The following is a 16,207-nucleotide window of genomic DNA, read 5'->3' as shown; positions in this document are numbered from 1 at the left end:
CCCCAGCCCTGCGTGGGCCCCCTCGCCCCCAGCCCTGCGTGAGCGTGCCGCCATCACGGCAGTCTGCACTGTCTTCCTCCCTGGCCACCTTCCAGTGAGCCACGTCCTTCTCCCTCTGACAGACCCTCCAAAGGCCTTACACACCCCATCCAATGGTGAAATGCCACCCCGAGGCATGGGGTCTGCATCATCCTGAAGAATGTAAGAAGTTGGATGAGCCGTGGGAAGTATGTGTAAGTTCATTCCCTAGGGGTACCCAGTGGTTAACAGGAGACAGGGAAGGTCTGGGCAGATAAACACCCTTCTCTCCATCGACATCTCCAAGGTGCCTTTTATCCGCCTCGCCATCGTGCTGTGTGAAGCAGGCCAAAAAAGCCAGGCAGCCCACACAGCTTCCCACCACTCCCCATGAGCAACTGCCACCCCCATCTGGCCTGTGCCTCCCGCCTGCCTCTCCCAGCCCAGATGTGCTACTGTTCCTGTGGTTCGGCTTTGTAAGGTGCTGCGGAAAAGCTTCATGTCCATTTGACTCTTTTTCTTAAGTGAGTTGGTCTTTACGGCCTTAATTCCCAGAATGTTTATCTTTACAGTCCAACAGTCAGATCGCAATGTCTCAGTTTACTCTTCTGGACTTATCTCCTAAGCATTCTTCCAATACGGTAGTCCAGGCTTCCTTTTATTGAACAGGATTAGCTTGAAGTTTAAAGTATTAGTTGGACTCCAGAGCTGCCGTTTCTCCCCATAGGTGCAGCGGCATGCAGGCCGCATCTTTCCGCTCAGCTGTCTGTTTCTGCCTGGTCTTTCTTCCCCTTGGCTTGCTGACACCTCACGGGCTCTGGCCCTGACTGCAGGTGCATTCCTGCCTCTGCCTGGACCTAGATTGAGAGAACCTGCTTCTGCTTCAGGTCATTTCCTGAATTTAGTCAGCTTCCAGTTTTTATTTTCACGCTGTCCATTTACATGCTGGATTTTTAAATTTCTGATTCACGGTGCTGCTGCTTATTGAAATGTGTGCTTAATTCATGGTGGAATTTATCACAGCTTTTTCTCTTTTGTTTACATCAACGGAAAGGTTTTAATTCTAATTTTGTTTTCATTTCTAAAATAACTTTGTGTGGATAGTGCTTATCCTTTTCTATTCAGGATCATTCATGTTGGGATTCCCTAGACCAGGAAGAGCAGACCACGGCCTGAAGGCGAGGGGGCTGGTGGCTCCCTAGACGCCTTCCTGCAACAGTGCTGCATCGCATCCTCATCTTCGATGTCACTGAATTCCTTCAGCAACGCCCAAGGGCTGTCTTCATGGCGTGTTGCATCATGGCCAGGGATCCCTCGGCAGCTGGGAGTGCGCAGCCCTCCGGTGCCACCTCCTGATGCACCTGACCACAGCTTCCCGCAGGTGCGCGCCCCCCAGCGGCTAAGAGGAGACAGGACAGGTTTGGCATGATAAGCCCCTCGCCACTCCTCTCTCCTTGGACTCTGCGACTCTGGGGATATCTGTCCTTGCACCTGCCTGGGGAATGACTCATATACCCTGAATGCACCTGCCAGTGAGCTGCAGCACCTGCTCGTGGCTCTTCGTGGTGTCTTCCCAGGTGCCATGCCAAGAACAGCGCTCCCTGTTGTGGATGTCGTGAGATGCAGCTTCTGTAACGAAACCAATCTTTCGGGTTTTCTGTCTTCTGGATTCTTGATATCGTTTTGCTTCTGCAGGACTCTAATCTTCTGAAATTTTCTTCCTTCACCACTGAGCATCTGAGGTGCACTGTCTTTCTGCTCCTCACCCTTCAGGGGCAGGGCCATTCCAAGAAGGTGGCCCTGGGAGCCCAGTCACACCCTGGAGTCCTGCTCTTCCCGCCAGGTCTCAGCTCTCTCCTCACAGCCTCCAACCTGTGTGGCCACTGTCGGCCACTGTCCCCCTCTCAGGGCAGGCTGGCTCCCCGCCGCCCAGTGAGCCCGGCCCTGCCAGCTGGGGCCGAGTACGCTCACACTGAGCCTGCCACCTGCATGTCATAGGCCTGGCTCTGGGCACTTGTCCCCCTTCTGAGGCTCTGTGTGGCTTTAGAAAGGTGTGCGGATATTTAGATTTACATAGCTAGCATGCTCTGGCTCACACTCTAATTTTTTTTAGAAACAAAATACATTTTGGTAAGGAAATAGCCAGGAACTACTTCTGTCAGTGGAAATAGCACTTGTTTTCCAAAACTGGGTTACCCATAGAGGTCTCCTGGTAGAATCCATAAAACCCAAAGCAGGGGAGTGTGCCAGGTATGACCCACACATGTGCACCCTCTCCCGAGGCTGGGAGACACTGCAGCAGCTGAGGGGCCGCTGCCCAGCCCAGCTACACCCTCACGGAAGCTGGAAACAGCCTCAACTGCCCCAATTCGATGCAAATAAATACTTGAGACTTAAAGTAAATTATTCAGTCACAATATCCTAGTGATTCAAAATCGGCACAGGCACTGTGTCAGTTGGTCAGCCCCAGCAGGCCCGGCTGGCCACCTGCAGGACGTCGCTGTGGGACGCCATCGCCACTATGGGCCTTGCCAGAGAAACAGGAGCGAATCAGTCCACCAGTGAAGCGAGCAAGTGGACACGTCACTATTTGCCTGTTCCCTACATTTAGTTATTGTGGTCTGGGGGGCTGTCTTCTGGGCAAATGGAGGGCCACTGCACCCAGGTCACCTTTCGTGTGGCTGCACGGATTATTCCTGTGGCACCATCTGTTCATTACAACAGGACATGGCCCGCTCTGGGTCATGTGGTCTGCCTGATTCCCCCGCTGTGGGACCAGGTGTGGGGGACTGAGCGGTGGTGGGGGCCCTGTGCTGGCGGAGACGTGTGTGTATTGTTTGTGTGTGTGGTGGGGGACAGGATGCACACAGATTCATAAAGAGGTGCCTCCGACAACATCTGTCACTTGGGAGGGAGGCGTGGGGACCAGAACCGGGGCCGGACTGTGATGAGTGGAGGACCTTTGGGAAGTCTCGAGTCCTACGGTGGCTGCCCTGAACACACATAAAGGCAAGAGGGAGCCATGGAAAGTTGCAGGTAGGAGATTAACAGGTACACCAAGGCCAGCCACCCTCTCTGGCCACTCACAGGCTGGAGGGAGCCTACCTGAGCCCTCCTTCTTGTCTGTGCCTGCTTTCCAGCCGCTCAAACTCCTCCGAGGCCAGCACCATCCCACTGTCTGTCTGGTTGTCCTGTGTGGGGAGAACAAGTCAAGATCGTGGGCCCACTTAGGCAAAGCCTATCTCAAAGGATGTCACATGTGACCTGTGACCTAACACCTGTCCTGTGAACCAAGTCTGAAATGGGTCTGTTCTGCCAAAAGAGTGTACAGAGGGAGAAACTGAGGCTGGGGGCACATGGGGTACTATGCTTGGTCTGAACTCAAGAGGGTCAAAGCTGGGGGAACTGTAAAGTGACCCAGGGCCCAGCACAAGTACTGGGGAAAGCAAGAAGCTAGCAATAGAATCTGGCTTAGCCAGATACACCCAGGCTCCATGGGGCTGTCTACCTGTGGTCATGTGTGACTCAGTGAATTCCTTGGTGGGCAGGTGCACTCCGTGGGCTTGGGGCCTCTGGCCTGGGGACACAGCCCTTGTCTGTGTAGCTCTGGCCCAGGGCTCCCACCACTGCCCCCACTGCCCTGCCTCAAGGGCCAGCTCTATTGGGTGGACCAGAAGGTTCCAGACTGTGTGCCACTGAATTTGGTTGCGAGGCTCCGTCTTTGCTTTAACAGAGCGCGCACATTCTGCTGCATTCTGCTCGAGGATGAAGGCTGTGCTGTGCCCACCCTCCTCCTCCTGGACACAGGCTCCGCTCCGGCCACAGGGCTGGCACCCTGACTCTGATCTGAGGCCCACGAGGAGAAAGAGCGCTCCACTGGGGTTTCTGTGCTGCTTAGGGAGGGGCTGTATGAGTGACAGGGATGCCAGAAAAAGCAGCAGTGAATTGGGACATCATGCCAGCTCCCACGCCCCAGTCAGCCCAGGACTTGCCATCTCAGGGAACAGTGGGTGCCCTTCCTGTGGGAGTGGGTGTGAGCTGGTTCTGCTGCTTGTTTCAGGAGTTCTTCATGTCTTCTTAGCCCTAGAGCCCAGGACCCTGATCTGGAGCACACCCTCACTTACCACTGAGGCCTTGTAGGTTGTTGGGGTCATGGGAAATTCTTCAAACGTTTTCATTCTAGAGGGACCCGGAGTCTGGGTACCTCTGGCCAGGCACCCCGGAAAGGACACACAGTTATAATATCTGGGGAGAAATAATATCTCATGCTTGGAAGAAAAGTATGCCCCAGCACCCTACTGAAAGCACTCTCCACCTCGCGGCTGCCTCCTCACTCCCAGGGAGGGGACTGAGAGCTGGTATGGGCTCAGCCCTGCCCCCTGCCAGGAGCTGGGCCTTGTCTCCCTGTGAGGACTGAACCTCCTGAGGCCACAGCTGGGGAGGTGTGAGGGTGAGTGCAGAGTTCTCAGTCCAGAGTGGCTGTCTCTCACCAGGCTTCACCCAAGCAAGACAGAAAGTCCGGTGCCACACGTCACCGTCTGGCCGGTGTGTGTGCATGCGTATGTGCACACACGTGTTCACACACATTCATTTGTGTGTGTACTTGCATGTGCATGTGTGTGGGTTGGGGGGTCGGTGGAAGGTGCCTGGCCCTACCCTGAGGTAGGTGGGGCAGGGCGTCTCCAGGGGAAACGTGGATGGCAAGACCTTCCTGGAGACTGAACGGCCCTGAGCAAGGCCCAAAACATTGCCTAGACTGCTTTAAATCCTGATTGTAAGTTGGGGGTGGCCTGTTCTGCTCCCAGGGCCCCTGATCATGGCTCTTGGGACTGGACACCTCACTCTGCTGCATTTTCCTTTCTCTCCCTGTGATGTGGAGCTGCCTAGGGCACTGTGCCCAGGTTGGGCGTTCCATCAACTGCAGGGCGAAGACTTGAGGGTCTGGGGGTCCAGGCAAGCAGAGGGCAGAAGAGAAGGATGGAAGAGGAACAGAGAAGAAAAGCAAGGTCAAAGGACCACATGGCCTAGGAGGGGCCCCAGAGGCCCCCCAGGGCACCCCTTATGACCAGCATTGTAATTTAAAATCATTTTACTCTGGGTAAGTATACAGTGGTCTCAGCCTTGCTAGTTTGCTTTTCTGGGTAAGTGATGAGGATGAGGCTTATGACATGGAAACTTCTTCCCTCCTTCCTGAGGGAAGAGGAGCCCTGGGCCTGGGAGGGAGGCTGACCTGGCAGCCAGGCTGTGCCGGTGCAGGCGGGGTGGGCTGTCGTCAGCATCAGCGTCGGCCTCAGCGACGTGCAGGGCGGTGGTGGACGTCTGCAAGAAACTGCCCTCCTCCAAGCTCTGAGAGCCACAGGGGGCCATGCAGTTGTCATCCTCCTGGGAGGAGTGGAGAGGTAGCCAGGGTCAGAGGCCATAGAGGCGCCGGCAGCCCCCATGGGCACTCAGTTCTGCACCCCCAGCCCCTGGAAGTGCACCCTGCGAATGTGCAGATCTGTGCGCCCTCTGCCTCCTGCCTGCTGTCCTCCAAGCCGCCCTCCCAGAAGCCACATGGATGCCCCCCACCCCCGCAGACACAGCAGGAGGCTCTCCGCAGCCTCGGGACCAGCAGCAGCCCCTTCCACTCTGCTTGGGGGAGAACTGGCCTCGAAGAGCCCAGCTCCCAAGAGCCCAGCCCCAGCTCCAGAGTCCAGGGCAGCTGCTGCTCCCTGCTTACTGTTCTAGACTCCAGAGCAGTGGCATGGCCCTGAGCTGGCTTAGTTCCTTTCCCAACCTCAGGAGCACAGAGTGGGGAAGGAGACACAAGTCAGTGAGGCAGAGGCGGTGAGGCAGAGGCGGTGAGGCAGTGGCACAGGCAGGGAGATGGAGGTGAAAGGTGGCATCATCTTCTGTGGGGACAGGAGCTGACTTGCGACCCCCCTGTGCGCCAGCCTGGGCTTATGGGCAAAGACAGACTCTGACCGTGAGCACGATGGCCCAGACTGGTTAGTTGGCATGCAACAGAGCAGGGTGGAATGGGGCTCACCTGCCAGCCCCCACCCTGGAGCAGGTCCCCCAGGATCTCCACCAGCTCAGAGAACGCAGGCCTCTCTTTAGGGTCTCCGGACCAGCAACTCAGCATGACACGGCGTCTGCAGGGAAAGTGGCAGCGGGTCTGTGGCCTGAGCCTACTGCCATCCTGTACCAGTGGACCCCAGCACCCCGCTAGCTTTGCCCCCACGGCTCCCAGGGCTCAGGCACCTTCTGCCTGGAGGGGAGGCAGAGGAGGGGTGGACAGGTGGGTCAGTGGGGACCGCACCCGCAGACTGCCACCCTCACCCTGTGCCTGCAGAGCCTGTGCCTGCTGCCCTGCTGACTCCTGCATGCCCCCACTTCCCATGCCCACACACAACACCCCTTCCCTGCCCACCCAACTCTCCAGCCTCCCAACACCTGCATGGTCAGCTGCCAGGAGACTTACATGGCAGGAGAGGCCAGCTCTGGGGTCCTCATCCGGGTACCCTCTTTCAGCCGCTGGCAGAACTCCTCATTGATCTGCACTCCCGGGTATGGGGAGGCGCCTGAAGGCAATAGGATGGGGTGGGTTGGGGGTGTGCTCAGCCCAGGCCCCTGAATCGCCTTTGCTCTGCGCGCCCCATGGTAAGATGCTTGTCCAGATGCTCCTCTGGGATGAGACACTCTCTTCCCCCAGAGCTCATCAATGTGTTAACACGGAGCGCAGATCAGCAGGAATGGGGGACCTACATGGGCCACCCGAGGTTGTGCCTGCCACGATGACCCCTCTTTGGACTCTGCAAACATGCACCAGACTGGACAGTCCTGGTCCTACTCCTCACACAGCTCCTATGGCCAAGTTGCAGGGCGGTGGGGAAACCTCTCAAGACAACAGCCAGAATGCGCTCCCACTCAGAGCCCTGCTCTGCTCCATGACACTTAAGTTCCAGGTCCTCACCCCGGGACCCACAGGGGCTGTGGGGACACCTCTCCTCTCACTGCCCTGCCTGCGAGCAGGGACCTGGCTGCCCTTGCCCCAGATCATTGTTTCCCAGTCCCAGAGGCCTCTATCCACCTCCCCCATCAGCCAGGCCCGTCAGGCCTCGCTCACACACAGCCCTCCCCTCCCAACAGTGTTGTTCAAGCTCTTTTGTTCTTAGTCTTAGCAGCATTGTCATCAGGTGCGTTCACGTCTCTTGTCCAGGCCCTCAGCTCACTTTAGTGTAAGGACTTCATCTCGGCTTTCGAGTGCCCAGTCTCCCACACGGGACGCACATAAAAAGGCTGAGCGAGCCCCCAGCTTCTCCCCTGCCCCGTGAAGGCAGGAGCAGCACCCTCACAACATGTGGAGAAGGCCTAATTTCCCCTCCCCCGGGGCCTCTGCTATTCTCTGGTCCCTCAGGCTCCTCCTCTTCTCTGTGCTCTCTGGGGAGCACTCATTCCCTTCCTACGCTCCAAACCCCCAGTCGAACCAGCTCCCCAGGAACCAGGTCCCCGCATAGCCTCATCAGGCCCAGAGAGCCCACCCTGGAAGCTGGGTGCCACTCCTGATGCCGCCCCGGCCCCTGCTGCCTCCCGCATTCCGTCTCGCTCCCTTCAATGGCCTCTACCTGGGGGCCCTGAGGCCGTCACCCTTCCAGCATGTCCACCCTACTCCCCATGGTCGCAGGGGGATGTACGCCAGGGAAAGGGAGGCTCTGGGGATCCCTGTGAGCCCGGGTCTGCCCCAGTGAGCGCAGGGCTCTGCCCCAGCACAGGTGGGCACTCACTGCCCTCCAGAGGTGGTGTCGGGGCTGCGCTAGTTCTAGAGGCCAAGGGCAGGGGAAGGGCTCCCCGACTCCCGGCTTCAGAATGGCTTGTGCAGCCGTGCCTGCTCCCCTGTGCCGCAGGGGCTGATGGGAGACCTGGAGCAGGATCCCCTTCTCCTGCACGCTGTCTTGCACTCACCCAGGGAGAAGATCTCCCAGAGAAGCACCCCAAAGGACCACACGTCACTCTGTGTAGTGTACACCTTGTCGAAAATGCTCTCAGGCGCCATCCACTTCAGGGGTAGCCGGGCCTGCAGGGACAGAGGGCATTGTGTTGCTATGTGGGAGAGATGGGCACTGGTCCCAAGTTTGCCCGGGCCCTGGAGCCATGCCCTAAGGAAGGTTTTTGGGCCACACTCACCCTGTGTTCAGATGGCTGCTGCAATTTGCTGCAACAAATTTCCCCTCCCCTGGTGCCTCTGCTATTCTCTGGTCCCTCAGGCTCCTCCTCTTCTCTGTGCTCTCTGGGGAGCACTCATTCCCCTCTTATGCTCCAAACCCCCAGTCGAACCAGCTCCCCAGGAACCAGGTCGCATAGCCTCATCAGGCCCAGAGAGCCCTGGAAGCTGGGTGCCACTCCTGATGCCGCCCCGACCCCTGCTGCCTCCTGCATTCCGTCTCGCTCCCTTCAGTGGCCTCTACCTGGGGGCCCTGAGGACCGTCACCCTTCCAGCATGTCCACTCTACTCCCCATGGTCTGCAGGGAGAATGTACGCCTGACCTCACCCTCACATGTCCCCCATACTCCTGTGGGTTAGGGTAAAGAGCACAAGCCTTCCCCTGGCTCAGATGCCTCAGGAGGCCATGAAGGTCCCTGTAGATGTAGGCCCTCTGCCTTCCTTGGGTCCTGCACCCTGTTTCTTGACAGAGGTCCAAGCCCTGCCTCCTGCCTCCATCCTCTCTTCATGGCCTGTACTCACGCTGCCCTTTCGAACATAGTCAGGGTCTTTGTAGATGTCCCGGGCCAGGCCAAAGTCACAGATCTTCACTATGTCACTTTCAGACAACAAGATGTTCCGAGCAGCCAGGTCTCTGTGGATGCACTAGGGGATGAAGAGGTTTGCGGGGGTGGTCAGTGCAGGCCCCAGGGCCGGCCCACATGTGGGACTCCTGCTGCCTGCCAGAGCTCTGCTCCTTCAGGCACAGATTTCTGTGTACCCCGAGGATTTGCCATGGAGAGGGCAAGTGGAGTTGATACAACACTTTCTAATTGGAAGAGACACCCTCCCCCTGTCCCCCGCCATTCTGCTGCCACCCATTGACTAGCCAGAGGCCTTGAGAAGTCACTTCTAGCCTTCGGGCTCAGCTTCCTTGTCTCAGTGGGACCACACGCCTTGACTGCAGGGTCACTGTGAAGTGAGTTAGGCCTGCACATCTTGGGCTGTTGGTAGATTTGTGCCCTCTCCTTGCTGAAGGGCCTGCTGGGAAGCTCACCTTTCGGGAGGCCAGGAACTCCATCCCTCGAGCCACCTGGAAGCTGTAGCAGACAAGGTCTTCCATGGTCAATGGGCTCAGCCACAGGTCCTCGGCTGCACAGAGGACAAGATGAACTCAGGAGGAGAATGCCTCCTTGGCTCCATCACCAAAGCCCAACTCCCGCAACCCTTACTCTGGCTGGGCCCTTGGGCACACATTAACAAATATATATGCTCCATCTCTGCTGGGTGGCCTCCAGCCTCCGTGACACCCACTTACTACTACCAGAATAGTAAATTTAATCGCATCACTGGATCTGTGCACCTGCTACTACTCTCCCAACTGTTAAGGTAAACCTAACGATTCAATGATATGAAAACCAAGTATCAAAAGTCCCTGATGTCAAAAGTCCTTCCATCCTGAGATACAGTCCATTAAGTGCTCCCTCGCTGGGGTCCCTGGCTCATGAGGTATCATCATGCCAGCCCGGCATCTTGAGCAAGGAGAAACCAGGCTCTTACCTTCCTGGACAGGAAGAGTCCGCCCGGCCCCACCCTTGCCCATGAGGAGCCGCGCGAGGAGAGCTCTGTCACTGCTTCCGGGCCTCCTCCAGTCAGCCCTGGCGCTCTCCACCATAGCTCGGAAGCGCCTCCGCTGCTCGGGGGACTTCTCCTGTGGATGCACAGGGTGGGTCCCAAAGGGGTCACCACCCACAGAAACACTCCCTCCAGGCCACCTTGTTGACGCACCAGCTCTCCAACAGAACTTGGGCCCCTTGGGGGTGCCCACCTATACCTACCGCATAGGGGTTGAAGGTCTCTCGCTTGGCACGCAAGAAGTTGGAGAGGTTGCCATACTTGCAGAACTCCACGATTACCATGAGGGGGCCTGGGACAGGGCATAGAGGAGCCAGGGACTAGGTGATTCCACCGCTGGGGGCAAGTTTTGCTGCAATATCTCAGCTCAGTGCCTTCCCCACGCCCAGCCCCAACTGGTCCAAGGAGGAGGCCCCTCCCATCCGGGAACCAAGGAGCCCAAGGGTCTGGTTCTTAGCTGGGGCACCAGAGCTCCTACCGTTGGGCTTGGTGCACGCTCCCAGAAGGTTGACCACGTTGAGGTGGTTTCCAATATGGATTAGGATCTTGAGCTCTGACATCAGGGCACGGTGCTCGCTGGCTGTGGCGCCCTCTGGAGGGGACATAGGGGCTTCATGTAGTGCCAGACCTCCTGGCCTCAGCCCCACTCCCTGTGCCACCAGGTCACTGGCTGAGTTAAAGCAACGTGAGGGTGGGTGCACATGCCTCCCACCCTGCTGGGGCTTAGGGTTCAGGTGGGATTGGTATTACTGAGCTCCAGGCCCTGCGTGGCCTCCCCAGTAGAACCTTGCATGAGACCTGGTTCTGAGCCTCATTTCCCCGCCTATACCACCAGCCCACCCAGAACTGCTGCTCACCAGTGCCCTGCTCCTTCCATGCGCTCACCCCATACCTTTCAGCATTTTCACGGCCACAGTATCACAACTGCTACCCTTGTTGATGCCGAAAGCTGAGGCTTCCACCACCTTCCCGAAGGCTCCATGGCCAAGGACTCGCCCTGTGGGGGCAGGGAGCCAGTTCCAGGTGAGCTGTATGGGGGTGAGGGTGAGTGGGGTAGGTGGCATGGGGGCAACCTGTGTGGAGGGCCAGGAAGGAAAGCCTGGAGGGGATTGTGGAAAGTCAGGAGCCCCTCTGCCAAACAGGAAGAGCATGGGGAGTGGGAAGAGAGGGAGTGGAGAGGCAGACAGGAAAGTGTGCATCCTCTCCCAGCAGGTGTGATGGGCCCACCCTGTTCAGAGTAGCAGGAAGTGACCTCCAGGGCCTGGGAACTGGGAGCCCTGGTCTTGTTCTAGAGATCCATGCCCAGATGGACAAGTCAGGCTAGGTGGGGCCAGAGGACTTTCTGGCAAGAGTTCTGAGAATGGAAGGACTTAAAGCATGCTCTGGTTGAAGCCACCTCTGCCAGACAGGATGGGGTGGGTGGGGCAAGGTTGGGGGCTAGCCTCACCAAGGTGCAGCCGCTCCCGGGGGAATTCCCACTGGCTGGCATCATAGGACAGGTATTCGCACTGCTCCTCCAGAGGCACAGCCCCAGGGTCCATGATGATGGATAGGTAGCCAGTCTTGATGTCTGCGTGGGCTGGCTGGGGTGGGGGTGGGGACAGCTCATTCATTAGCCATACCACCTGGCTGGGCAAAGCTTTGTGGGGGACAGACGGGCTCTCCTATGGGACTCTCAAGGAGGGGACAAGAAAAAAGACAACCTCTGGTTGTCGGTTGTCTAGGAGCCCGGCATGGAGGGGTAGGGAGACTTCCTGGGAGATGAGACATCTAGAGGAGCTGGGATGGGAGCCTTACTTCTTATCTCAGGGAGCTAGCCAGGGTTGGAGACACCCCCCTGAGGAGCTGGGGAAAGGCTTTGTTGGGGGAAGAGCGCTCACCCTCCTCATATTACAGAAAATGAGGAGGAGGAGGACCCAGAAGAAGATGGCGATGACCCCGGTTCCAATGAGGATCACGATCTCCATACTGCCTTTATCCTCCGAACCTGAGCGGACAGAAAGGGGTTACTGTGTGGGATCGCGCCTCGAGCGGTGGCCACTAGAAGGCGCTAAATGTGGCCGCGCGCTGCGTGGTGGGCGCCGAGGGAGGCCGGACCTTCCACGGCCACGCTGGCGGAGGAGTTGACGCAGCCCTTGGCGTTGCACACGCTGCACAGATAGCGGCCCGCGTCTTCCTCGCGCACGCGCTGGATGCTCAGCTTCTGGTTCGAGTCTGCCAGGTCAATTCCTGCGGCGAGTGGGGTGAACGTTTGAGTTCAGGTGGGTCTGCAGGCTCTGGCCTCGCAAGCCTAGGTCCCCGCCCTTCGCCCAGGGCCACCCCACTACCGGACTCTTCCTCCAGCAGCCTCTCGTCTTTGTACCACACGATGCTGGGCATGTGCGCTCCTGCCACGGGGCACCGCATCTCCAAGGAGTCGCTCACGTTCACGAGGAGGTCGGTTAAGTTCTGTGTGAGTCGTGGGGCTTCCAGGGCTGGGAGAGAGGGAGAGAGGGAGCGCTAAGAGGAGCTGCAGAACGCAGAAGGGGTCCCCAGGGAGGGTGGAACCTATCACAGGAAGCTGAAGAAAGGATCAGCCACTGCCGCGTGGCCCTTCCTGCGGAGAGACCGGTAAGGCCACCGCACCGGGGGTGGGGGGTGGGTGGGAGGTGGGTGTGTGTGGAGAGGGGACGATCGTGTAGGGTCAGGCTCGTGAATGGACCGAGCGTACTAGGCGTGGCTAGCCAAGGTTCCTTGGGTAATGCTGCCCTGCCCCGCACCCCCCGCCCCCCCCAGCTGGCCCTGCCTGCCTCACCCTGCACTGACAGATACTTCTTGTGGCAATGCTTGTCGTGGCTGCGTCGGTCCTGCACCTCGCACACGTAGTCACCTTCGTGCTCGGGCGCCACGTGGGGGATGGTCAGGCTGAGCGTGGCATGGCGCACTCCCGGAGCCGCTTCCTCCAGGCTGCCCGCCAGAGGAGTGGCAAACAGATGCACGTTCTTGCAGTCGAGTAGCAGCGGATTCCCGTGAGCGTCATTCAAGGTGGACAAGTTGAGGCGGTACCAGCGCAGGTGTTCATATGTGTAGTTGTCTGCCAGGCAGCTCAGGCGCACGGTCTGGCCCTCCAGGGGCTCCTCCGAAGGCTCGGACTCAATGCTGAAGCCATCTGGGATGGCTGAGAAGCGGAAGGACGCTGTGCCAGGGGCTGCTTGTTTACCCGACTGCCTAGGGGCTCTGTCCCCACCTGACAGCCTTAGGACTCATCCAGCTCTCAACCAGGGTGTGACTCTAGACCAGCTGGGGGTGGGGGGGGAGGCAAGGAGGGGGCGGGCCTCCTCCTGTCCTCCCTCCTTCTCAAGCCCCAACTGGGGCTTCCCTCCACAGGAGCCTTGATCACTGACTTTTCAGGAGCCCAGGTTGCCATCCTCCCTGGCTGCTGACCACGCTCCACCGCTTTCCTCGCCTGGACACAGTCTTACTGTTTCATTAGCATTGTAATGCCTGGCTACCGATTTCCTTTTTGACCCTCTGGTTATTTCTCACTAAATTTCTGTGGCCCCTCTTCTCCCTAACCCCTCAAGGTGTTCTCTCTGGCTCCTTCTCTTTTCCAGGTGCTGTTCTCTGCACCTCTGGAGCCAGACCTATCCTTCCAAAGAAGATGCTTAGTTCTCTTAAGGTAAGTAGTACATTTGAAAATTGGAAGATAGCATGGACCTTCTTCCCAGGACGGAGCACACATGTGAGTGAACCACCTCACAGGACCTAGGGCTTGGGGAGAGAGGTGAAGCTAGGTGGGTCTGTGGGGAGGAAGAGGCACCCAGGATTGGCGCCTCCAGCGTTTGGGGCACTAGGTGCTGTGTGAGCATAAGGGCCAGCACCCCAGTCCATGTGCTATATCTGTCCCTCCTGCCTAGACTCATCTCTCCTGGGTGCCCCATGGTGACCAGAAACAACTCCTCAGGGATGCTTTCTCCTGTCCCTTTGGTTCCTCACTGCCACCCAGGCCTGCCCAAACCACTCACTGGTCACGTAAAAGTAGATGAGTCGCTCATCCTGGCCCACTTTGTTGAAGACCACGCACTTGTACATCGCGGACACATTGGCATCCTGGATCACCAGCTTGCTCACGGTCTAGACAGGACACAGGCATGAAGCCCCATTCCTTGACCCTTTCTGCAAGGAAGCCTCTGTGCCCTCCAGAGTGATGGGGAGCAGAGGCGCTGGCTACTGATGACCAAAGTTGAGAGACAGGATCAGGAATGGTGAGGCAGGGAGGAGAAGGCGAGGCTCTCGGGCAGCCGAGAGATATGGCTCTCTGAAATGTCAAGGGACAGCTCTATGGACAGCTGGCCCTGGCTGTGGCTGAGGCCAGAGGGTGACATTAGGCAGGGTCAGACAGACCTCTAGCTGTGGGTGGGCTCAGCATGTGGCCATGTTAAGGACGGGACAGAAACCTGGTGGCACTGTGTCAATCTAAGCCAGAGTTAAGGTTCAGGTCGTGGTCATATCATGAGTCAGGTGTGACCCGAGGTCACACTACAGGGATTCTTGTGATGCACCCACATTTGCCCCAGGGCTGCTCATAACACCTTTCCCAGTGCCTTGGGTAGGGTCAGGTGGGGGCTGGGTCCCTAGCTTCCATAACCACTCGCATCGGGGAAGTAGGAAGCTGGGACGCAGGGGAGGAGGGAGGACTGCAGGCCCTGCCTACCACCCAAAGACCCACCCCCACTCCAAGCTGGGCACTTCCTGGCCAGGCCTGGAACAGGAAGAGGCTCTGGAGGTGTGTAAGAAAACAGGAAGTGACTGTAGGAAGTGGGTGCCTTTGTTTGGTCCCCCTCCCCCTCCTGGTCTCTTCTAGGCATTGCCCTCAGCAGGGCCAGCAGCTCAGCAGCCTTGCCAGGGCATCTGGCTGGCTCCTGGCCTGTCCCATCCAGTCTGAGGGCCTGTGGGCAGCGGGGGTCCATGCTTGGTCAGGCAGCCTTGAATCTCAGCCTGCCTGACGGGGGAGCAGGGATATCTGGTCCACTCCCCTGCAGGCAGGAGCGCTGAGGCCCAGAGACATTTTGGAAAGGCCAAATCTCAGCAGCTACCCCTAGAGTACTGTGGGCTGGTGGAAACCCAGCGAAGCCTGCTGCTTCCTCCTGGCCTCTCAGCAGCTTGGCTGAGCTGTACCTTATTCTTTCCCTCCACAAACTCGGTCCAGGTGTCCAGGCTCTCAATGGGATTCACAGCATCTTGCACAGTCACCTCCCTCCAGTCCCGGCACTGTGGCATTCCGTCTCGCTGCTGCCTCTGTCTGCTGGGAATAGGGGACAAGCGTAGGTCAGGGATATGGGCCGGAGGGGCTTGGTGGGTCAAGTCTGTCGTGCCCCCAGCCCCTCAGATGCTAGTGGGTAAGGGGGGGTATGAGGCCAGGGAGGACTCAGACCCGCACCATCTTGCACGAGCAGGGTTGGTGTCCCCCACTCTATGCTCAGGGCTGCAAGCAGTCCTGTGAGGCAGTCCTGGTGTAGACAAGGGTTTGCTGACCACAGAACACTGGCTCTGGGGCCACCCCCAGCCCGCTGTGCTGACCCCACACCAGCATGTGCCCCTTCATGCAGAGTCTACCCAGGTGGGCCAGGGGCAGCAAAGTCAACGGGCCTGCTCCAGGAAACCCTCCCTTCTCCCTTCCAGAGCTGCAGCCCCTCCCTGGGCCGGACACCTTTGTTCTTGTAAGGGGATAGCATGACCCTGGGGGGAGCAGAGCAGCCCTCCGGACATGTCAGTCGGTGCCCAGCATAAGGGTGGAGCATCAGAGGAAAGCAGATTTGGAAATGCCAGTGGTGACCTGTCGCGTCATGGTCTGGAAGACTCTCCCGAAACCGGGGCGTTGTGGGCGGGTCAGCTGCACAGCACCCTGGAGCCTCTCCCACTGATCAGACGGGAGCCACAGCCTCCCTACAGTGCTGCTGCCCTGTCTCTTTCTGTTCCCAACCTGCCCACAAGGACCTACTGCTAAATGGCAAACGTGGCCTGTCACTCCCCAGCCTTCCTGAAGGCTGCCCACACGTGCCCTCCTCTCCTGGCCCTGCTAGTGCAAGATGGCGGGGCTCTGAGTGTGGCCGGCTCAGGGGAGGGGCGTGCAGGTGGACAGGTTCCGCTGCTCGCAGCTCTGACCTCAGGAGTCTCACCCCTCCCCTGACCTTGAATTTCCTCCTCTATAAAGGGTCACTGTGAGTGCCATGCAGAGGAGCCAACACGCATTGGGCCTGTGAGGCTCAGGGAGTCTTGTGCAGCTGGCACAGGCTTGTCTGCTTGGTGGGAGCCCTGGGACCCAGGAGCACGTCCCTGGTCCTCTCTGGATGACGCAATCATGCATCAGAGTCAGGGCGCTGCCCTGGACTG

The 16,207-nt window shown here is 58.5% G+C and overlaps 1 protein-coding gene across 1 annotated transcript in view; it reads right to left on the bottom strand.

The window, feature by feature from the left end:
- The window catches only part of FLT4 (fms-related tyrosine kinase 4), a 35,836-nt gene that overhangs the window by 946 nt on the left and 18,683 nt on the right, over positions 1 to 16,207 (bottom strand). Inside the window, exons 11-29 of the mRNA XM_012733270.1 lie at positions 14,993 to 15,119; positions 13,840 to 13,948; positions 12,630 to 12,992; positions 12,163 to 12,309; positions 11,933 to 12,064; positions 11,716 to 11,822; positions 11,283 to 11,418; positions 10,728 to 10,832; positions 10,314 to 10,427; positions 10,039 to 10,127; positions 9,761 to 9,911; positions 9,258 to 9,352; positions 8,744 to 8,866; positions 7,963 to 8,074; positions 6,482 to 6,581; positions 6,047 to 6,152; positions 5,249 to 5,400; positions 4,143 to 4,263; positions 3,124 to 3,209 (exon numbers count right to left, since the gene is read on the bottom strand). Coding sequence (XP_012588724.1) covers positions 3,124 to 3,209; positions 4,143 to 4,263; positions 5,249 to 5,400; positions 6,047 to 6,152; positions 6,482 to 6,581; positions 7,963 to 8,074; positions 8,744 to 8,866; positions 9,258 to 9,352; positions 9,761 to 9,911; positions 10,039 to 10,127; positions 10,314 to 10,427; positions 10,728 to 10,832; positions 11,283 to 11,418; positions 11,716 to 11,822; positions 11,933 to 12,064; positions 12,163 to 12,309; positions 12,630 to 12,992; positions 13,840 to 13,948; positions 14,993 to 15,119 — 2,475 coding nt within the window. The remainder of the gene's footprint in view (positions 1 to 3,123; positions 3,210 to 4,142; positions 4,264 to 5,248; positions 5,401 to 6,046; positions 6,153 to 6,481; positions 6,582 to 7,962; positions 8,075 to 8,743; positions 8,867 to 9,257; positions 9,353 to 9,760; positions 9,912 to 10,038; positions 10,128 to 10,313; positions 10,428 to 10,727; positions 10,833 to 11,282; positions 11,419 to 11,715; positions 11,823 to 11,932; positions 12,065 to 12,162; positions 12,310 to 12,629; positions 12,993 to 13,839; positions 13,949 to 14,992; positions 15,120 to 16,207) is intronic.

Source organism: Condylura cristata, unplaced genomic scaffold, assembly GCF_000260355.1.
Source record: "Condylura cristata isolate star-nosed mole 26May11 unplaced genomic scaffold, ConCri1.0 scaffold00040, whole genome shotgun sequence".
NCBI classification, from domain to species: domain Eukaryota; kingdom Metazoa; phylum Chordata; class Mammalia; order Eulipotyphla; family Talpidae; genus Condylura; species Condylura cristata.
Note: the sequence above shows the minus strand (reverse complement) of the source record. Positions and strands in the feature narration are given on the sequence as shown.